The 22,534-nt window shown below is 52.6% G+C and overlaps 2 protein-coding genes across 2 annotated transcripts; one reads left to right on the top strand and one right to left on the bottom strand.

Annotated features, from left to right (window-relative positions):
* Positions 1 to 733: 733 nt before the first annotated feature.
* Positions 734 to 22,193, bottom strand: LOC131206145 (D-beta-hydroxybutyrate dehydrogenase, mitochondrial). The gene is made up of 7 exons (XM_058198573.1): positions 22,106 to 22,193; positions 20,713 to 21,160; positions 20,025 to 20,282; positions 2,787 to 2,990; positions 1,607 to 1,763; positions 1,187 to 1,545; positions 734 to 1,117 (listed from the first exon to the last, which is right to left on the bottom strand). The coding sequence occupies exons 2-7, from the start codon at positions 20,734 to 20,736 to the stop codon at positions 959 to 961; spliced, it is 1,161 nt and encodes a 386-aa protein (XP_058054556.1). The 5' UTR covers positions 20,737 to 21,160; positions 22,106 to 22,193; the 3' UTR covers positions 734 to 958.
* Positions 7,549 to 19,411, top strand: LOC131206146 (elongation of very long chain fatty acids protein 7). The gene is made up of 7 exons (XM_058198574.1): positions 7,549 to 7,690; positions 15,920 to 16,158; positions 16,258 to 16,448; positions 17,305 to 17,385; positions 17,453 to 17,615; positions 18,452 to 18,588; positions 18,667 to 19,411. The coding sequence occupies exons 2-7, from the start codon at positions 16,065 to 16,067 to the stop codon at positions 18,940 to 18,942; spliced, it is 942 nt and encodes a 313-aa protein (XP_058054557.1). The 5' UTR covers positions 7,549 to 7,690; positions 15,920 to 16,064; the 3' UTR covers positions 18,943 to 19,411.
* Positions 22,194 to 22,534: the final 341 nt, after the last annotated feature.

Here is a 22,534-nt window from a genome sequence, read left to right on the forward strand (position 1 = left end):
CAAAAACTCACGTTACAGGCGTTACAATTTCTTCCGTTACCGACGAAACAAAGAGTGCACTATGGGCAAACAAAGGTGGTCATGAATTGGAATATTCAGCCTGGATTTGTCCCAAGGATTTCGAGAATGGAGATGTTAGTGTCGAACATTACTCTCTAAAACCAACTTTTCGTCTAGTCAACGCGATCGTTCGCACAGTTCAAGCAAAGCAAAACGCTTTCTGGAAATAATGTCTTCAAAAAATATGTCCCCTTTTGCATACACCTTGCCCACTGTGCCAGCGTCCGTCATGGCGCCGCTCGTTGACGCGAGATGTTTTCGATGTTTCCGCTAAACAGTGCCGTTGCACATTTGAAAAGTTGAAGTTGTTGCAAATAGCAAAGCACCCCAAGTAGTAAAACCGAATGGTTATTATTTCAACTGTTCTGTTACGTTTAGAGTTGCTATTTCCACTCTTTTTTTCTCTAATTTTTCTGTTTATTTCTTATTTCGCACGAAATCTGCGAAGCGGACACTGTTTTGTTATGGCTTATGGGTTATGGCACTGTGTTGTGGCAGACTTATGACTGTTTTGTTGAAAATCTTGGCAAGGTCGTTCGACTGACGTATAGATGGCGCTGGTTCTTTCTCCTTGTCGCTGGTTTGAGTCTCCGCTGAAAGGTACGAATTTGAACATTTTGAAAATGGAAGCCGTTGTTAAACGAAATCGCTCCATCCGAATGGTATTTGGTTTTTTAATACTAAAACACATTTTATTGCAGACACAAGAGACTCGAGTTCGACACAGGAACAGGGTCGCACAGTTACACAAAACCTGTTCTAAAACGTATTCTATTTTCTAATAACGGCTACGAAAGAGCACGAACGAAACACAAAGCAAAAGCTCCTCCACATCTGGTTACAGCGGCCACTAGGTAGCCGCGTGTCACCTCTTCTTTCCTGCACACCCCCCGGTCCTTTAGGCCTTGTACAGCATTTCGTAAAGCGGATTCGGTAGGTGTTCGGCGATGATGGTCTTTAGCTTCTCGTAGCGTGTCAGCGGCGTGTAACGGAACATCGGGAAGGTGCGAGTGATGGCGTCGGTCATGGCACGGATCGTTGAGTGGTATTCTCCCTCCTGTGGTGTGAAGGACACAAAATTTCAACCATCACCCTGTGCTGACCCTGAGCTCCAGTCCGCACTTACCCCACGGTAGTACGGTTCCAGCGAACGGATCGCCTGCTCGAAGTAGTCCTCGCCGTACGTCTCCTTCTGTTCCTCGCTCAGCGATGCCCACATCTCCTTGGCCTGCTCGCGCATATCCTTGTCATCGAGCCACGCGTTTCCGGCCGCGAACTCACTGGCGCAGATGATCGACACGCCAACGTTGCGCGGTTTCAGCTCGTGGCGCAGACACGACGCAAGTCCTTCGATGGCAGCTTGCGTGGCACACTGGACTCCACGTACCGGGGACGGAAGGTGGGCCAGCGCGGACGACAGGAACACTACCCGTCCGTTGGTGCGGCGAATCAGCGGCAGCATGACCTGCGTCAACCGGGAAGCACCTGCCAGGGAAAGGGTGGACATTAGACCAGGCGCCATTCCGCCGTCCGGCGGGCCACGTACCGAGCACGTTGATGTCGAACGATTTGCGCATCACCGGAAACGGAACCCACTCGAGCTCGCCGAGCGCACACCACAGGTCACAGTGGATCAGCGCCCACAGGCCCGGCTCACCGTCCGTCGGCAGGTTTTCGGTCACGAACAGCGATGCCTCCAGCATCTGCGGAGAGAAGGAGTTCCCGGATCCACGGGGGACATAATGAAGTCCGAGTTCGGCGGAATCCATCTTTCATCGCCTCTCACGGGGCTAAAAATACGGATTCCCCGAATCCGACCACTCCGGTGGCTCCGGTTCCTATCATTTATTATCTGTTGTGGGGGTATCCGAGAACCAAGAACCCAAAGGAGAGCACATTCCTCGAGGTTCTTGGTTCTAAACAGGCATTTAATGCCACGTTTTAGAAGAAGGATGATTAAACGATGCCAACTTCTCCCTGGCATACTTTTTATCGATACGTTCGTGGCCTCGATCGGAACGTCAGAGAAACGGGGTCCGCACCGGACCGTTTTGGGCGTAGCTCCGGTCATCCGGTGATCCGGTGCGTGGGACGCAACCTTCCGGTGGCTTCCGGGCCCCGGACCCAGGCCGGCGGATATATCATCCCATAATTGGGAACCCCAGCGCTGCAAATCGCTCGAACATAAACCATTCGCACCTACGCAACAACCTAGCGCATTGGAACGGGGAATGGAGAGCGCCCATCGGTTTGTGGGAAATTGGGAGTGGGACGCTGCTGGAGAATCCTGGAGCCGGCGGTCCGGGATCTGGGTCAACGATGATCGAACAATGGCGTTTCCCCAAGAAAACAGTTGGGGGACAATTCCGACAAAAAGGAACTCAAGAGTGGACCGATTCCTGCCGCAATCACAGGACCCATTAATATTTTATGAGCCCCGTTTCGAGTGTGTGTCGCGACCCGGATCGATCGTTGATACGTTTGTGGCCGGGCCGGTCCTTGCTGGAGGTCCTTGCTTTAAAAATCCAACAAACCGGCGAATCTGCATTCAGCGCCGGCCAGCGTTATATTCAAATCAAAGTCAAGTGCAGGCAGCCACCGGAAAGAGGGATTCTGGCTGGTTTTTGGGCAGCTTTGGGCGGCCACTTGATGGCTGGCGAAACTGGCGCATTCGGCCCTCTCCTCCCTCATTATCATATTCAAATTGGAGCCCGAGGAGCACTTACCTCCACCTCGCTGGTGACGTTCAGCTGGAGCAGCTTGAGGCGGCCGGACGAGACGGCCTTCAGCATCGTTGCGTCGTCGCTGTCCTGCAGCTGCTTGAAGGCCGCAAACACGGTGAACCCAAGGTCATCGAGGCGTTTGGCCAGGGAACGGGCGAGCGACGACTCGCAGCCGGTAATCAGGACCGCCTTTCCCAGGGGCGAAATCTGCAATCGGACGGGCACGGGCGTTAGACATTGAAACCGGGTGATTCACCGACATGACCAGGGCCAGAAGGGACACCGAAGGTCCTATCGCGCAGGACTATCTGGGAAGGGGCCACCGAAACTTTTTGAAAGATATTTTTACGTAATTAATTTCCATCACCTCCTCGACGACGGGGACGACGTTTCTTTTCCCGGTGGCATCCGATTTCCCGGTGGCCGTGGGGCTTTAAATTGAGTGCCTCGAGCTGTGACGCGCGAGCGAGCGAGTGGTGCGAAAGTGAAAGCGCGCCCGTAATTAAAGTGAAAGTGTCTACAGGCGTCCTGTCACATCCTGGTGTCGTCGTCGTCGTGTTCGTCGTGGCATATCAGTTTCTTCATCGAGCGTGGAGCCTCTTATTCAGGTCACAAGGCTCGTTTGCCTTTAGTCACCTCTTCGAGTTGGCTTTCGTCGGCTAATCTACCCGTGTCCTTAGTCCTTAGGCTTCTCGAATTTCCGTCGGAGTAAAAACCGAACGCGTTCGGTGGGCGGTGATGTTGTTAAAGTGCACGTTCCCGGAACCCGGCTCGGAATACGCCCGTTGTGAGGTTGTTAAACGGGAGTTTCACCGAACCGACCATGATCTACATATTATCTGCCGATCCCGCAGTTCCGATACCAAAATCGTAAAATTCACACTGTGTTCACAGTGTGTCAGCGTTCTTTGGGTGTAATTTCACCCACCCCCCCGACAATTCGGGGGTTTCAATTAGCATCTTATTTACTGCTGATCATTTGCAATTTACGATACGCGTGCTGCTTTGTGAGTGGCTGAAAATTATCGACTTCAGCGTGGAATCATTTCTCAGCAACCATTGCCCCATCAGCCGTTAGAGAGTTTTGTTCGACGCTGAACGTCGTTTATTGGGTAGCAGCTTTATTCTTATCATAATTTATTAATTGCAATTTATTCAAATTCAATAAGGAACTCGGTTATGTTGAATCCAATTGATTTGAATAATACATTCGCTTAAAGGTGAGGAGTAACGCAAAACGTCATATCGAGTCAAAGGGTGCTGGGTTGCCATAGCGACCACATGCTGGGCTGTTCAATAAGTTCACTCGAGTATTCGGCCATAGCAGAGGGCGCTGCTAAGAGTCTATTTTTTATTGGTACACTTGGGGAAAAAGTCAAGTATTTTCCAGTGATTAAATTTTTATTTATGGAAGGTTTAGCAAAGGAAATTTATGGATAAATGTTTAAAGCGGATAAGGACACTTTGCCTTCAATTCGGGAGTTAAAAGGGGGGTTTCTGAGTATAAACGTGGACGTGGTTAAACGTGGAAAAAAAGCCGAATGTCTGAAAGAGATTAAGTACAAGGCGTATTTCAAACCATAATATGTGTTTCTCTTATTGAGGCTATGGACTTATTAACAGCCTTAACAGCCTGGTACAAGGGTTTATTCATTTGGTACTTTCGAAATCACACTGCTCGCACTTTACAGTTTTCGAACACATCTGTCAGCTCAAGTGTCAAATTTTAAGTTGAAGTTCTGCCATTTTTTTTAAATAAATCGCTTAACAACAGATTGAATCAATCGATTGAAGAGAAGCCGTTATTTCTAGAAAAGGCGGATTTATGGGTTGGAGGTGTCATAGGATCTTTGTTTTTCCAAAAATACGAAGGGAGGACCATTAACGTCGATAACATTTTTGTTTGGCCTTTATTTACAGATGTGCTGAGAAGCCTGCAAGTTTGGAGCATTTGAAAAATAACATTCTCTTAAGTTGTGGCCGAGAGGCGACAGCCGAAATGTGCAAATCAGTCATTGGAAATTATTGCCGTAGATCTAAAAAAATTCAAAATTTTCCACGGCCTACGAGTAACCTTCCTGAAAGGGGACTTAGCATGGGTCCCTGAGCAATCCCACTTTACTGTTTTCGTGTCAGGGCGCTAAACGGAGTGTCATGCCCTTGCCATGGGGCCAACCCATTAAGGGGCTCAATCAATTACGTGTGTAAGATATTTTCGAAACTCTCCGAACGATCTGACCGACATTAACGGGTGACCAGATCAAATTGCCAGAGCACCGTGCTTTGCGTGCGTGGGTCAGAGGCAACACCCACGCGCGCATATTTATAGAGCCCATCCCGGAGTTGCATCGGAGGCCATCTTTGGTCTGCAGAGCTACGCAGGATTTGGCTCCGGGTGACTTATTGGGGCACCCAGCCCGCCCGAAAGGTCACCCCGTCATCGTCGGAGAAGGGTCGAAGGGAGAGATGCAAAGCAGGTTTGTGAGTGGCGCACGGAACACGGTGCAAACCCAATTGACAGCGACGGATAATTTATTGTGATTATCATGGGCACAATGTTCCGTAACCTTGATAATGGCCGACGGAGAACAGCGAGAACAGTGGGCGCATAATTCACTCAACCGAGACGCCGCCGAGCGAAGCGAAATTGAAGCACTGCCAAGAACCGGAGTCGGAGCCGGAGTGGGCGAAGCAAAAAGGAAATTGCAATCGACTGGCCCTAGCACCGGGCTTCTTGGGCTGGGGCCAGGAGGGGGGTGGAAATGGTTTTGACGAAATTAATGCCCGGAATGGGAATAGAGGGCATGATGAAATCGAGAGTAGAGTGTGTGTTAACACTCTGGCCGTCGCCATCGTCGCCGCTACCGAGATGCAGATTCTGAGACAGCCCTCCCAGCACACACGCGCCCGAAATGATTCGATAAATTCTGGCGCTTTTCACCCTCCCCCCAAGTGGGTGGGTGCAGAGCATCCGGCGTCGGCGGAAAAACTTTCGTCCCACGCGTTCGCTTCGAAATCACTAGAATTGATGCGCTCCCGAGAAGGATGTGGATGGCCAGGGCGCCACCGACATAAACGTCTAAATCTCCACAATTTGATAATTTCGCTACACACTAGCTTGTCGCCAGCTCGAACAAGAACCCAGGACCCCGGAGCGACGCTATCCTTTCTTGGCTCTTGAGGCCTCCTTCGCAACTGGGTGTGCCGATGCCGGGCACGTTCTACGCCGTATTTGACATTTGACCGACCACGTTCGGACTGGCGTCACGATTTTCGATTTTTGGCCAACGGCTGGGAACCGAGGGGTCCCCCCCCGCCGAAAACGGAATGAATGAATTTTGCGCGGGCACAGGCGCGCCTGCGTACCAAGTCTCAGGGGTGACTCATCGGAGGTGACGGAGGACCGCGCGGCGGAGTGTCTCCGGATAGTCTCCTGCAACGACAACCACAAGAAGAAGCCCCCCCCCGGCAATACTATGCGGATGAGGAAAATAGCGCGAAGGACGACCCAAGGATACGGCGCACTTCACCGTGGGACCCTTTATTAATTTAAGTTTCTAAATATTGTTTTACGAAAGCGAGCCTCACGGCGAGCGGGTCAGGCGGGTCCCTTCTCGGGGAGCGTGGGGGGCCACGGTCTCCGGTCGTACTAATTCGGGACGAAAGTCACAACAACACCATTCGGACGGAGAAGTTATCGCTCCATCGTCCTCGCAGCCCGTCCCGTCCGCAAAGTTGCGCCATTCATTCATTCATTCTCCACAGCGACAGCGCCCACACGCCGGAATCCGTGCCCGTGTCCGCGACGTACTTCGATTTTCTCGGGCCGGCTCGGGCGGGTAGCCGGCAGCTAGTCTGGCGCAGTTTTTTGTTCGCCACTGGCCCCCCCGACGATAATGGAAACAAGATACCCGTCCTCGGGACGACTTATCGTCGTTATGACGCTCGGGCGCACAGCACGGACCATTAGGGACCGCGCATTGCGCGGTGAACATTAAACTGTGTGTGTGGGTATGGGAGTGCTGTGTGTCTGCGTAAGTATGTCATTATAAACATCCGAAATTAGTGGCCCCGTTTTCGGGGTTGTCGCCGTCGCCATTTGAATTTGGCGTGCTCGGCGGGTTGCATACCGTTAGGCGGTGTGACTTCGGAAAGGGGTTTTTTAAATTTTGCGCCAAATGACGTCACGCACAATCGATTCGCCGGCGGCCGGACTTTGGTCAAGTGATGGCCAGACGGGCACTTGAGGGCCAGAATGGCTTCGTCTTCGAATCTTGAATTGAAACATTGTTTGCACAAGCTCAGGGTAAACGGGATGAGCTAGAAAGGGGAGGGTCCTTCGGGCTCGGTCAGCAAGGCAGAAAAGCGCCAGCTCATCCTGCGCCATCCACGTGATCGATGTGACGCTCTTGACGCACCCCCCCCGAACCGAACGGGGACTCAACTCTGATCGGTCAGCTCTGGAAGGTGAGATCCAGACCCGCCTGTAGGCCCCGTTTTTAGAAAGGCCACGCACTTTTCGCCCATTCGAGGCCACTCCAGCCTGCGCGGGAGATTCGTTTTCCCGGAACCCTCGCCCGACCTTCACGCAGCCCTGGGGGACTCGGGGCGTGACTCGGGCGCGCGAACGGAGACGAGCGCGATGTGGTCGTCCCTCGGAGGGTTATCGCACGGGCGGCGCATTATTGTAATATCGTGCGCGTGCGCGAGCTGAGGGCGCGTTAGTTGGCGCACGACTGCTCAGCAGAACGGACACAACCCCGAGACAGCAGGTGAAGCACACCTGAGTGACACCACCCAGTGCATTTGCGGTTGCCTCCAGAACCCTCCAGACGGCCAGGGGTTTCGCCAGGAAAGCTGTGACCGCCAGATACCCGAGAGTGTCGACGTAGTGCAGCGAAACCAAGGTGTGTACGGATTGTAATTTGCGTCACGCGGAAGGGATCCTCAAGTGTTTGAACGGTCATTTCCTAAGTTTATTAGTTTATCATATTGGCTGATCGCGTCATCAATCCTCTAAGGGGGGGGATCTCTAGCAGAAACCAAGTCCCAATTAAGCCCCACTTACCATGAGTCAATCAAAACGGACAGACACTGGTCACGGTGCTTTTCGATCAGCGATCTTCCGAGCAAATCGCGGCCCACGATCGACACCCTGATCTTGGGTGAAATTATAATTACGCTAGGGTTTTTCCACTCGATCGCCAAGAGTGTCAGTACTTCCGTCCGTTTTCCGACCTACACGCTGTCTTCACGCCGTGGCCGATGACACAATCGCCACAATGATTATAGAGTGGCGCGGACACACGGCCGATTGTGATGATCTACCCAGTGCAATTTGCATCCGCCAGAGAGAGGGCCTCACCAACCTTGGTTGCCCAAACGTCCCATACGCCCCGATCCCGGATCTAGGTAGGTCTAGGGGACTTTGATCGGGTGATCGGGTGAACAACCTACGAACGATCGGTCACTGGCGGCGTAAATCATCTTGCCACGTGTGGCCAGATCAAATTAGGCAACTTTCCGGTGAGAACGATGTCCGAGCCCCCCCCAGGTTTGACCGTCGGAAAACCTTGCGCGGGCGCCCGAGAGAAGGTTCATCGGCTTCGCTTCGCTCGAACCGGGCTCTTATTGGGACCTTATGGCTCGAGCCTCGTGTTATATCATCCCCTCGTGTATTGGGAGCCTTCGGTCCGAATTCAACGAACCGCGAATGTGTAATATATTCGCGATCTTCCTAATTTATGCTACCGTGGCCCGGGGCGGACGGGCGATCGACGATAGGAAACTCGTTTCGGTTTTCGTGATACCGTTACCGTGTGTCGTGGGCTAGAATTTCCAATTTAAATGAACAAAAAACGCAGTTTTGGGGACCTTAAGACGCGGTGCGCGGTGCCGAGTCCAAACCGGAGAAAGATGAAGAGATCCGAAAGGGGGACGCCAATCGTCGGGCTGATCGTCGGCGAGACATTTGGCAACCTGCGATCACCAAAACGGTGACATTCCAAGCAGGCGAGAGAGACACCAAATTCAGGCCAACGCTGGGAGCTGGAAGCTGTTATACAAGATCTCCAAAGCGGATAAAGAGCGGATTAGGAGGCACGCTGTCCGCGGTGGGGTGGTTTGAAAAATAAAAAACTTCATTTCCTGAAGCCCTTGGTCGGCTCGGCGCCCTTCCACTGGTTCTTTGCTGGACCGAGCTTTAATTAGTTTAGTGTGCTCTAATTCGGTCAGAATGGCGCGCCGATGTTTGCCCTCCAACGGACGGATCATTCCGCGTTTGCGTCGATATTGCGTCGAACCGTTCATTGGCCAACCGCAACTCGATCGATCTCTCTCGCGCTCGCCGGTTACTAATTAATCCCGCGCCGTTCGGGGGCCAGACACGGGTTTTGGGTATGGGGCTGGTAGCCCGCAACATAAATGGCAAAAATATGATTTACCAGTTCGTGGTTCGAATGAATGTTCGATAAACCGCACCGCGATTTCAATTTTAAAGGGACCAACACAATAGTGCTTAATGTCGATCATTCGTCGGATCATCGTGAGTGACGCAAATAGGAAACGGCACAGTCAAGGAGCTCGTAAGGATAAGGTCTTATCGTCGCGCTCTTATCATAAATTGATGAGTGCCCGCAGTCCCATTGATCGAGGCTGAAGACTGTAATTTCTGTGGCGCAGTCTTCCCGGTGTCTTTGATTCTTGGCCTTGAACCTGCTGCGGGTTTCTCTGCCCACCAGCGTGGGTCAGCGTCCTTTCCCGGAAGGTCGAGGAAGCGAAGCGTCGGATTCGAGAGTGTTCTTTCGCTCTGTGCGAACTCCCTTTCACCGCGCAAGTCTTCGGGTGATCATCGTCATAAAAAAAGGAAAGGACTTGAAAGGAACCCCACGGGAGAAGGCGTACCGGAGTTTTCGTTTTTTGAAAACAGCTGCTTCTGGTGGTGCTGAACAAGTAGTTGAAGCAGCACGTGCCCGACTCGCGGTCCTGGCACTGGAACTGGTTGACCCTGCCGACGGCGGATCGCGAAGCGAAACATTCCGCTGGTGCCACTTGTTGTTGGCGGAACTGAATAAAAATCAGTTCAAAATGCAGTCCAGGAAATGCAGTTACACCAGGAAGTCAGCGAGTAGAAGTATGACACAATCCGCAGAGACAGCATGTTAATCACCAGGCCATTTCTTTTGTGGTCTTGGAAACAGGTCCAGCTCCTCAGGTTGAGGTACCGCACGGTTCCGGTCATGACTTTGGGGTACTTTTGAGGACCAATCCCATAATCTTCTTGGACCTTGGGGTTTCTCGCGATAACAGTTGGGAGTTTGAGGATCGCTTGTCGGGGATGTTTTGCACCATTCAAATATGCAGTTGTTTTGACGCTCGAAGGTGACACCCACAAAGTGAGCTGCCGTAAACAAGCATTCGGCCTTCTTTAGTAGCTTTAGTTAACAAACAAAAACTCGGCACTCTACCCGGCAATAAACTCTTCCACCTTTTTACCACCTATCTCTCGGCTGAAAGGAATGTTTGTTTTGCCCAAAAACGGGCCACTTAGGAAATGATGCCACAACCTCTCTGGTCGTGAGGAACACAAAACTTCCCACAAAGAAGAACATGACAGCTCACGCTGCCGACTCACGCGGATTGATTGAGTCTCCGCGATCTGTGTGTGGGATCGATTGTGACGTGGACAAAAATATTTATTCCATTTTCGTCCGTTGCGATTTGTTTATCGACGAAAGGATGTCCAATTAGCTGTCGGGGTTGATAGTGAGCCAGCCTCAATTAGCGATCTACAATCTGCAATTCAAACGAGACGAGCGTCAGCTGAACGCGATTGGGGCCATTTCAGTTGCCCAACGTTGGTTGGTGAGGCACTTTAAAATGGCACCCGAACTGTCGGGCAGGTTGATCGAAGAGCCAGACACAGTTACGCCAGCCCGCCGGACGCGTGATGACGGCGATCCACTGGACTGCAACTAATGACTTCTGCAAGCGAACGGCAAGCGAACTGAACTTGGGCGCTTTTTTGGTGAATAATATGCCGTCCATTAATTACGAGACCCCTTTTGTGGAACAAATTCTAATAATAATCTATTCGCCACCAGCCAGCTAGTCAAACATCCTTCTCGCGCATCCCCGGGAAGTTCTGAATTACTTCTCAAACACCCGACTACGTGTCTGAATTCGGCCTCGTCCGTGGTCAATTAGCATACGCACCCGCGAGCCCAGTCGGAGGGGAAGGAGAAAACCCGTCAACCGGTTCAGCCCGATCGGTGTCCATTTCTCGCTCGATTCCACGGCCCATTCCGGAAACCAGTTTTTCGCCGTGCCCTGCCTGCCCGGCGATCGCTTTCCTTCGCGATCGTGGCCTCCGTGCGTGCGCGTGTCACGGGGCAGTACACACTCTCCGGGGCATTACCGGGCCGCCAGCCGACCCGAGCTCTGTTTACCGTTCAATTAGACTTGACCATGAAGATTTTCGGCGATGCGGCGCCGCCGACGAAGGTCGCCCGCAAGGCACTGATTGCATTGCGGATGTTGACGGACCCGTAAGGAGGGTGGAGCGTGTGAAAGTATGTAGCGGCGAAACAATGAGCCGTGGTGAGATGCTGTAATTGTGCTGTGTCCCAGAGGCCCAGTTACATACATTGGCTCCAGTTGCTGGGAGCTGGCCCCGAAAGTTCAACTCACCAGATCTTCGTGGAATTCCGCTTGGCGGCGCACGACGAAAGAGACAGTGCGTGAAATGAGAGTGAGAGTACGAAAGTGGTCGTCGTGGCCGACGCAACTCCGCGCGCCGAGACCTCAATTCCGTAATCCTCGGGCGCGCGCGCGCGACACCAACTCCGGCCACCCTTCGCCGCTGTTTGCCTGATGCCCAAGATGGGGCTGGTTGTTTATCTCCCAGTCGCTGTGACTAAAACGAGACTCGGCCACGGCGGCGGCCGTTACGTCACTCGAGCGCAACCGAGCTGGTGGTGCAACGCCACCAGTAGGTCTCTGCGGACTTCGAGCGTGTTTCGTTGCGTCCGTCGTCACGAAGCAGAGCATAACAACACCGGCATCGATCGGTTGATTGGATTGGCCGGGAGGTCTCGGTCTTTCACTCGGGCTTGAGGAAGGCACCGCTGCTGGCCACCTGACCTGGCAATTTTCAAAATCAAGTACACACGCGCGTGTTTATTGAGATGCCTTGCAATTGGACCCTGTCATCGACATTGTACCGAGGCGACCTTGGGGCAAGGTTTTCGCCTAGAAGGCCGCCTCCCGGTGCGGAAATCGTCGGGGAAATACGGCTTCAGGTCCGTCGAGGTCTCGCGTCGCATGATCTGGATCGTGATCCTCGATAAATAAGTTCCAAGCCCTGGAGAACCTTAATGAAATTCTGGAGACTTTCTGGAGACTCCTAGCTGTCAAATTGAACAATCTAGAAGGCTGCGTAGCCCGGCATTACCGTTAATAGGCGATTGATACACTGGTTCCGATCGCAGATCTATGCAAATGACAGGCCACAACCACTGAGTTACTACCGAAGCCCGGTGATAAGACCGGATCGGCTCAGGATTGTAATTTGAAACCCTTCCGTGCAGATTACGCAGCCGGTGACGTCAACGGCGACCGATCGACCGACCGCGCTGGTGGATGTTGGAAATATTTATTATCTAACGACAGCCGAGAAGGACGATGTCGGTGCTGCGCTTAGGGTGCAATCTGTATGTGCATAAAGTGCGGCCACATTAACAGCGAGCGAGATGAAATGCAATCCGTGCCGCCGAGGGAGGCTCGCGACATCTGCCCGTGACAGGGTGGCGCAGGCGCTGGCATAAGAATGTTGTTGATCCAAGGCTACCGAGGGTCGTGATCATCGATCACAGATCACTTCCGTCCCTTTCCGGAACATAATATCGCGGATTTGTAATGGGGGAGCGGAGTTGGCCAATGAGTAGTGAAGTAAAACAAAAGCATTTAATTTCATCAGCTCCATTAGCTTTCGGTGTCACCACTCACCCTTGAAAAAGTGTCACAAAGTGGAGCGCGTTTTCCCAGCGGACCCAGAGTTGGGCCCTTCCAGTCTGATGCAAGTTTGCACTAAATCCACTAAACTAAATAGTGCCTTGCAAGGTGCCTCCGTTGCCCCATCGGGGTCCGGCGATTGAAGGGTCCGGTGTTGCGTTAATTTCGTTAACCGACACGGATAAGACGGACCACTGGGGTGCGATTGACCAACGTGATTGTCAAAAAATGTAGATCAACGCCAGGCAATGATTTGGCAATGAAGCCAAAGACAGTGAGCGCGCTTTTCGGGCCTAATTTCTTGTGGGCCTCAAACACTTTCTTGGACCCCTTGTGTGATCGACCTCTTCAACTCTTGCGCGACATGTGAACGCGGCACGCGGTCTCTCAAGGTGGCGCCCTGGTGGTGTCCAAAATACCTTTCGCACAGGCCTCATTAATTAAGCTGCCGCCGCAGCAGCAGCAGCCCCGCCGAGATGTCTCCCATGGCTGGCTGGGGTTCGATAACACCCAGGGCGAACGCGGGCGCGGGCTGATTAGAAGGAATGTAACAAAGCAGGCGGAACGACGGAAGTCACGCAACCGGCGCACGCGCATGTGTCATTCTTCTTGAGAGAGGCTGCGTGTCTTGTGTCTTGAGACCTTGCGACCATGTTTCCCAAACGGGGCTGGACCTAATGTTTGGAGCGCGCGTGTGCAAACCCCTCTCAAGGTGCAACCCGTTGCTGACCCTGAACACCGGATTCGGATTGTTGTTTTTTTCTCCTGTGCTTCGAATAACTTATCATTGTGGCAGCGAGTGTCAAATTGACAATTAGTATTTGACGTTTCGAGAATTGGAAGCCGGCTTTGTTTTGATTAATGATGTAGCCACGCCACGGCAATATGTAAATTGCTACATTTTAAAGCACAAAGAATGGTTTGCCGTCTCTCACGCCGTGACCGAAGTTTTTATGAGCACGAAACATATGATTATTATGTGCGCTCAGCAATCGCTAACTGCAAATTGGAAACCCAGTCAATTGGTTCCGATCGGCGCCCATCCCCGAGATGAAGCAATTTCCTAGATTCCGAGCCAACCGATACGTGGGCAACCCGGGAGATCGTGAAGGATCAAGGTAATGGGTTGGCGATCGCGATACACCACCACCCGAAACTAATCGTGGCCGGCCGAGGGTGTAATGAGAAACGGTTAGCGCGATCAGAACCGTTTTCAAGGAAGGATGCTTGTAGAGCGGAGTTACTGGAAAGGCGTGGCTCGATGGTGCAATCCTTTCCGCCCGCAAAACACTTGTTTCGCAAGCGTTTTTTTTGTGTGTGGAGGTGCTACGTCAAAGACTCCGGGCGGTTCGATCGGGCGAGCATAAATAAAGTGAGTTGCGCATTTGAACTTTGCATCGCCACGGCGTTGCAAGGCGTTGCACTTCTTCACCGTGTGCATCGTACGGTGCACGGGTCAATCTGGGTTATTGACCGGCCTGTCGCCGTCGCTGATGGCTTAGCATTAGCACAGCGACAGCGACGGCGCGTTAGGGGGCCTTGGGTATTATTCATACGCGACGACGACAGTGCCGCCGAGTGTTTTGTGTAAATCACCATTTCCCCATCACACAAGGCACAAGCACAGGAAGACCTTCAGCTTCAACAAGGGTCAGCTACACAAACCGGGCGCTCCCGTCCGCGTGGGCTTCCTTTTTCTCTCTATTACGTTATAAATATTTTTATACGGACCCCTCGGCACACGAATCGGTGTGACACACCGATACCCAGAGCCAGGGTTGTAACAAATGGCATCTCCTAACTTTCCGGGCCGCTTAGGCGCTTATGTAACGTGACACACCGTGAGTGAGAGTGAGAAACGGTTTGGAAATGTGGTTCACAGCTGTGTGGCCAGCCGGCCATTGGTTGAACAATCGGGACCCCTGGCCTCCGCGCATATCTTTATCAATTGCAGCGTCTTCTGTCGAAATCCGGTGGCTCGCCGAAAGGGATTGGCCAAAACACATCACCACGGTTCTTGGTCAGCTGACTAGAGGCTCCCAAGGTGCCATTTCCACCGCAAAACTCTCGACTGGTGCACAACGGCCGCAAGGCGCACACAGACGACCTCTGACGGGATCGGGGCGCGCAGTACCTGTGGGCGCGACCTTCAAAAACCGGGTGCCGGACGCGCGGCGTAGGGCACGCTCGTGGAGCTCGTTTTTCCCGTTTCGCTACTACGGGCCCCCCTCCGAGGCCTTATGTAAGGGCATCAGGGGTCCGTGTCGACGGGCGAAGAAGAACCCCGACGAGAAGAAGTGACCCGGGACCGGCGCGAAGAAGTTTGACCTCTTTTGGGTCGCGTCGAGGTAGGGATTTTGCAGCCTGTTAGCCATGAGTGCACGCGCGCGGGCGCGCACGAGAGAAAGAGTGAGAGCAAACGAGAGCGAGAGCGAGAGAGAGAGACCCTTCGATACCCGATCAACCCGGATCGACGACGGGGCCGATGCGATTTAGGCGATTTAGTTTCGTGTCTTTTCGCCAGATCACCGAGTTCGTCGCTTGCGGCGCCACAGGAGTCTTTCGTTTTGGCAACGACGGGCGATTAGCGAGCGAAGCGCGCTGAGCGAGCGCGAAAATCTTTCGGTGGGGTACGGTCGGGTGGTGGTGGTGGTGGTGGTGGTGCAGCAAAGTTCAGGCCCGGTTCGGTCAGTACGGTTTTCGGGGTGCCGCACGATCCGCATCCGTTACACGGGGCAGCTTAGAGGGATGGGCAGCTAACCACCGGTGATCAGTTCGATTCGGACACGCGCACGGAACGGCAGTACAGCAGCACGACCGGAACGCGAGCGTGGACGACCCTGGTGCGCGCCTTGGTGAGGAAGCTCCGGCAGATACCGATCCGATATCCGGTTTTTTGGGGGCTCCGGGTTTCGAATAATTCGAGTTCGAGTTCGTCAAACGAAAAGTTGTGCGGCGCAAAACTTGTTTCCCCCGCGATCGATCGTTGGTGTTGTGCCGATCCCGCGCCAAAGTGTTTGTTTGATTCATTCGCCAAATTGTCGGATCGGTCAGGCCCCGTGTGAAATTCGTCGAGGTCGGCTCTATTATTAATAAAACCGTTCCCGTTCTGTTTCTATTCGCAGATTTAAGGATATAAGTGCCCGAGTGCCGAGCAGTGTGATTCCTCAGATTCCTCCACCGGAAGTGTGCGGGCGCGTGCGAGTGTTTAGTGCTTTAGTGAGGAAACTCGAGAGTCATCGTTGAAAAGAAGCACACAAAAACAGTGCAATGAGTGCAATGAGTGCAGACGGCATCAGTGAGTCCGCGACCCCGGACACCAGTCTGTTGGGCCGCGTGGCGAAGTTCTTCGTGGACAATCAAGGTGTGTGCAGTGTGTCTGTGTGCCGGTGTGTGTGTGTTGTGGGCGATTGTCCTCCTCCTAATACTGATCCCTATTGGCGTTGCTCCGTTTCCCGTTTAGATGAGCGCACCACCGAATGGTTCCTGTCCGGGTCGATCACACCGCTGATCATGGTCCTGGTGACGTACCTCTACTTCTGCCTGTACGCCGGCCCCCGGTACATGGCCAAGCGGAAACCGTTCAAGCTGGAAACGGTGCTGATCGTGTACAACGCGGTGCAGGTCCTGCTCAGCATCGTGTTAGTCTATGAGGTAAGTCGGCGGAAGACCCGCCCCGAGCGATCGATCGATCGATCGAAGTCGGCTCGTAGACTAATCACGTAAGCACCACCGTCGCCGTCGTCGTCGTGTGGCATTTGTTTTCGAAAAACAAGCCCCAGGGCGATCAGGAAAGACCTCCGGAAGAAGCAGATAACGCACGCTTTTATGAGCACGAACCAGGAAGTGGAAATGGGTTCCAAGAACACTACAACCAGCGCAACGCACACACGAGCACTCGAGATTGTGGAATAAATTTTGGGCCGTTGTTTGGTGGGTTTGTAAAAGGGGCATAAATTAGTTGAATCTCCCCCCGCGCTGAAGCCTCCGACGGTGGAACGGAAAAAATATGCGATTTGTTTTGCCTGACCACCCCAGACCCGGGGTCGAGAGGTGGTTTATTGGGGTTCGCTTTTCTACTTGGCTGCACTTAAAATTGCCAGTTGTGTTGACAGTTGTCTTGACTCGGCAGCCGCAGCGGTTGTTAAGCATTGTTTTATTGACAGCTCTATCGGGCGGGCTTAATGGCGGACTGGGCCTCAGATTCCCACGCGCGCCTTCGCCTGAGAGTCGCTGCTGAGAGGGATGCGGGACAACACTAACCAATCGTTAAGGTCGGGCCGGGTTACGCAATGTGCCCCGGCCGCTGGATAATTGACACTTTTACGATAGCCGACTCTTTCCGCTTGACCACTTGGCGCTCGGTGGCGCACGGCGTCGTATAGAGTGAGAGAGAGAGACAGGGTTATGATGGTCAGCCGGACTGATCCGATTATTGAACTGGAAAAAACGCTCGATTGGGGGGTATTATGGGGCTCTCACCCTTCTAATAACTCTCTACTTTCCACAGGGTATCGAAGGAGGCTGGAGAAAGCACTACAGCTACCGCTGCCAGCCAGTCGACTACAGTCCGAACCCGGTCGCCATGCGGGTACGTATTCCAGACCGAGAGAGAGAGAGAGAGACAGAGAGAACCTAATCCGCTTCTTCCGATACAGATGGCCCGAGCCGTTTGGATGTACTACATGTGCAAGGTCGTCGAGCTGCTGGACACCGTGTTCTTTGTACTGCGGAAGAAACAGAACCAGGTTTCGTTCCTGCACGTCTATCACCACACGCTGATGCCGATTTGTGGCTTCATTGGCGTCAAGTATTTCGCAGGTAAGCCAACCGGACCATCCTTGATCTTCGTCGTGTCGTGACACGGTGCTATCAATTATCACCCGACGAGCAGGGTCACCGACGACGAGCCCAAGGCCCGACCGGCCGGCTCCGAACCCCGCTCCGATAGCCGACGTTCGATGGCCCGGACATTGATTGTGATGTTAATTAAAAGTTTATCGTCCACGCGCGTGTTTGCATTTTTCGTCCGACCCATCCGAGAGGAGCCGCGGGTGAAGACGATTTCATGTTCAAGGACGCAAAGTCCGACCGTTTCCATGGGAACTCCATGGGAGGCACCTGAATACTGGCACAGAACTGTTTGGCCGTTGCGAGTGCCGAAGAAGGGTAGCGTGGAAACGGAAAGTTTCCACAACAGCGAGCAGGCATAATGCACAATGGGGCCAGCAGAAAGTTGTGTAGAGTGGAAGCCCTCCGGAGCCTGTTGCGCCACCAAAGAAGGATGGCCCCCCCTCCCCGGTGGGTGCGTCACAGTTCGCGAAGGACTGTGCATAATATTTATGCAATTGTTTTCTCTTTCGGAAGAAAGGTCCGAACTTCAGCAAAGCGACTGTTGATGAGCCTGTGGAACTGGAATTTCCAGCACCCTCGGGGGTTTGTTGTCCGGTTCGGAGCGGGCTGCGTCCATTAGCACCGTTCATTAGTCACTCGGGACAGCTCGGGCTGGAATCGAGGGCGCGCGTGATTAGTGGGCACGGAACTTTTGACGCAGCAACTCTAATCAAAGCCCGAAGCCAAGGTCCACCAAGAACGTTGCGTCCCGAGATTAACGGTTTCCGGTTTGTGTTTGTTTTTTTTTTTCGAATCAATCACAGGAGGCCATGGCACGCTGCTGGGCGTCATCAACTCGTTCATTCACGTGTGCATGTACGCGTACTACATGCTGGCCGCGATGGGCCCGAAAGTGCAGAAGTACCTCTGGTGGAAGCGCTACCTGACCGTGATGCAGATCGTAAGTTTGTGGCATTCCGGAACCACTTTCACTTCACGCCCGCCCGTCCGCTAATCCGGTTCTTCTTTCCCCCGGCAGGTCCAGTTCATTATCGTGTTCTTCCACACCATCCAAGTCCAGTTCCAGCCGAGCTGTACCTACCCGAAATCGATCGCAGCGTTGCTGTCGCTGAACGCCGGTCTGTTTATCTACATGTTCAGCTCGTTCTACGTGCACTCGTACATTCGCAACAAGGGCGGCAAGGGTGCGGTCACGAAGGGTAGCGAGGAGAACAACAACCAGTTGGAATGCAAACCAAAGGACTCGGCCGTGCCAGCAGCAGCACAACAGCCGCTCGACAAGAAGGTGCTATAGGAGACCGTCACGGTAGGAGAGTTTACCCGATGGAACGGAGCCAGGAAGTTAGGATAGGGCCCACGGCAGCCCATGAGGCAAAGGGCTCCTTCTGATCCACAGTCCTAGCAGTCATATAGCAGTACCGGAGCAGCCAGACCGAAGCGCGCACACTGATCAGTCTGCAGTCTTTCTTGATCTCATCTCGCACTCCCCGAATCCCAGATGCCGCCTTTCGCCAATATGCCAGGATTGTAACCATGGAGATCGGGCGCTGGAAGCTTCAGAGTCCACAGAAACACACCTTTTCTTCACCCTATCTCTCTCTGTCGCTCCCTCTGTCACTGACTGTCAAAGCGCAAAGGCTCCCCACGATCGACAAACGCAGAAGAGCATTCGAAGTATTGTTTATCATCTGTACCTAGGTAAAAGAAACAAACGATGCGTGTAATGTGTATATTTTTGTGCTAGAAGTTATTTAATTTAAAATGGAAGTGTAAAATGGTATTCACTGGCAGCCTTTTTTCTTCTATCCGTCCGAAAGAGGGAATGGGATTTGGTTATGTTTAGAAAGACGAAGTTACGAGCAACGGATTGGCAAAATGCTTTAAATTATTATTGTACGAAAGCGGCCCGTCTGTGGCAGCGCCTGAAGGTATGCAACTGTTGAAGTGTCTCTTCAAAAATTCATCGACCTCGCAGAGCCGGTCGCTGGATACCGGATTTGCTGGAAATTATTCGACTGTTTTGCGTTCACGCATTCCAAGGATTGGATCATAATTGCGTCCTTTTTGGAACTCCGTACTGCGAAGAGGCAACTTTCGCTCGGTGACACTGTTACTGGGCGAGCACATCTTCGTAGCTCGGGTATTTAGCAGAACAATGGCCACAAAAAAACCGAGAAACATAAATACAATCAAACTTCCAGAGCAAAAGAATCACAGGACCAACAAACAAGTCCTACGTCTCGGCGAATTTGAGTGTGGGTTTCAGCTGCGACAGCGTAGAAAGTTTGCGATTTATGCAACGGTGCGCCAACTCCCTTTTTGCACCACGGTTCGTATGACGCACCGGGTTCGATGAGCTACGGACGCGCCACTTACCTTGAGACTGTGGTAGATCAGGGCCCCGCTGACGGTCAGGATGGTGAACAGGATGAACAGCACGAAGGCGGACACTTGGGAAATTCGCAGCAGATTCAGTGCACCGGAAATGAGAATTGCTGCCGCGTGGCAGCAAATAATCGGGACCAGCAGCCGATCGATCAGATCCCACGGTAGCTCCCGCGGTGCCGTTTCAATCAGGACCGAGCCGTGCCGGGACATGCGGCGCTTGACCGCGGGCGTATGACTATCCCGGCGCTGCCGCACGAACGGACGGATGGACGACGGTTGACATCATCCCGCGATGACGCGGATTGGACCGGAGGAAAAAAGAAGAGCATGAAATCATAAGCACCACAGCGAAACTAAAATATCAATCAGCTTTATGCGCGACGCGGATTCATCCGAAAGGGACCGGGCGGAAAACGATATTTCTGCCAATTCATTGGCCAGGCTGTCTCTCTCTCTGTCGAATTGATTGATGTTTTCCGCTCCGCTCGCACACCTTCGACCGACCGACCAGTGTGTCATGTGTCCCCGGGAATTGGCATTCCATTTGCCGGTGCAACTTTGTTTCTTCTCTCTCCCCCTCTCTCTCTCTCTCTCTCTCGGGGACTCGGGGAAAAAGAAAGGAACGGAGGAGCGTAGAAAGCGCACAAGTTGATTATGGTCCAGGGACCCCCTTTACCTTGTTCGGTTGAGTTTGCTGCATCCTGACGGGGCTGACGAAAGGACCCTCGGACTCTGGGGCTCCGGTAGCGGTGCTGACGTTGATGTTTCTACAGATCGGTGGTAACGTTTGCTCTCCGGCTCGACCACTGCCACTCGGTTGTACGGTTTCCTTACGGAGAGTTGGTGGTGAAACTTTTGCGTTTGCAAACCAAGTGCCGGCGAGTTTTCTGAAAGCCGATGCCAGCGACCAGGACCGATTTCACGGTAAGTTCTTTGTTGGGCTTTGCAGAATTCCCACAAATAATCCTGATTCCACTCACACAGAGCACGACACACACTGTATGAAATTATAGAGAACTTCCACGCGAAGAGTTGAGAAATCGTAGAAAAATGTTCTGGAAATCTGGCCGTTTCCGATGCTTTAAAGCAACACTTTTAGGAGCGACTCCGTTTCTAGAAGTTGTCTGGAAAAGAATAATTTGCCCAGTGGCAGGCAGATATGGTTCACCCAATGGTTGCTATGTTTGAATGTTCCTTGGTTGCTATGAGTTTAATCACCGAACAGTGTTGGATACCGTTGTCAACCGGTCTCAACTAAATGTCGAGTTGTTAATAAACTGCTACAAAGTTGTAAAATTGTTTCAAGTTCGATTATTTCGACTCAAGCAACAGAAAAAGGAATATCAACCGTTTGACCTCCACGGTTCGAAATTCCGAAACCGTATGGTCTAGAAAAAGAAGGACCAAATTATCTTCAAAAGAGCAGCAGCAAGCGGTAAGAGCAAACAAGAAGAGTAAAACGAAGAGACACATCACACATGGGGATCTAATGGCCCCTTCTTGTCCGCTGACGGAATGTGTACCGAATTGCCGACTTATCGGTGATGTAAACAGCATTACGCGGCGGCAACGCGCATTTTCCGACCTCGACCTCGCGCGTGCCCTTTGGACACACGGCTTTTAGGTTAAATGGGGTGGGAGCACCGTGAAAAGTGTGTATATTTGTTTGTAAAAGCGGATATGCGGATTCGGAACTATTTTTGCTCTCCGTGTGTCCCCCGGCAGACAACTTGTCGAAAGGTGGCCGGTTTCTTGACGCTGGTGCTATGACGCTGGTCGACGGTGGCGATAAAGTGTCAAATACGGATTACGCAGATACGGGTTGCAGTCCGTTGCGCCGTTTGCGCATGTCCGATCGTGCGCGAGAGTTCGAGATGCGTAAATCGGGATCGCAGTGCGCGCGGCGATTGCATAACCAACGGACCAACATTCCATTGCGCGATTGCGCGGCCACTAATGTTTAATGTTTGATTTTTCCACTATTTCCCACCAATCGATTCGGGTTCACTTGTCGCGATGGGTGAGAATATTGGTAAATGGTCCCCACTTTTTTGTCGATCACTAATTACCACGCCAACGGATGCCAACGTATTGGTTAACGGTATTTGGAAATTCACTTCAGATACAGCAGAGTGTTCACCGACCGGAGGTTTACTACGGACTGGCGGCCGGCCTCTCGGCTCGGTTGGTTGGATGCCAACCCGAAACCAAACGGTCCGCTATCTTCTCCGGTGACGTACGAGATGCAGATGCTGCCATCGGCGCCCATCATGGACGTACGCGCGGTGCGTACGCAAAACAGGCTATTTTTGCTAAAACAACCACCACCACTTGTCGTCTACCGATCATTTTCCTCCTTAAGGGGAGAAAAAAACTGGGCGGAAAACTCTTGGCCCCGGTCTTCCATAGCGTGTCCGCTCTCGAGATGGAGGATCGTCCACAGTATTCGAGGATGATCTCGAGTCTGGGATTTCAAAAAAACGCAACAACAGTGTTGC

This window comes from Anopheles bellator, chromosome 1 (genome assembly GCF_943735745.2).
Source record: "Anopheles bellator chromosome 1, idAnoBellAS_SP24_06.2, whole genome shotgun sequence".
Lineage (NCBI taxonomy): Eukaryota > Metazoa > Arthropoda > Insecta > Diptera > Culicidae > Anopheles > Anopheles bellator.

Coding starts and splice junctions, on each gene's coding strand:
- LOC131206145 (XM_058198573.1), bottom strand. CDS start 20,736: ATGCAGCAAACTCAACCGAACAAG. Junction 1,764..2,786: donor ACGTCACCAGCGAGGTGGAG/GTAAGTGCTCCT, acceptor TTCTCTCCGCAG/ATGCTGGAGGCATCGCTGTT. Junction 1,118..1,186: donor TGGAACCGTACTACCGTGGG/GTAAGTGCGGAC, acceptor TTCACACCACAG/GAGGGAGAATACCACTCAAC.
- LOC131206146 (XM_058198574.1), top strand. CDS start 16,065: ATGAGTGCAATGAGTGCAGACGGCATCAGTGAGTCCGCGACCCCGGAC. Junction 16,449..17,304: donor GCATCGTGTTAGTCTATGAG/GTAAGTCGGCGG, acceptor TACTTTCCACAG/GGTATCGAAGGAGGCTGGAG. Junction 17,386..17,452: donor CGAACCCGGTCGCCATGCGG/GTACGTATTCCA, acceptor CTTCCGATACAG/ATGGCCCGAGCCGTTTGGAT.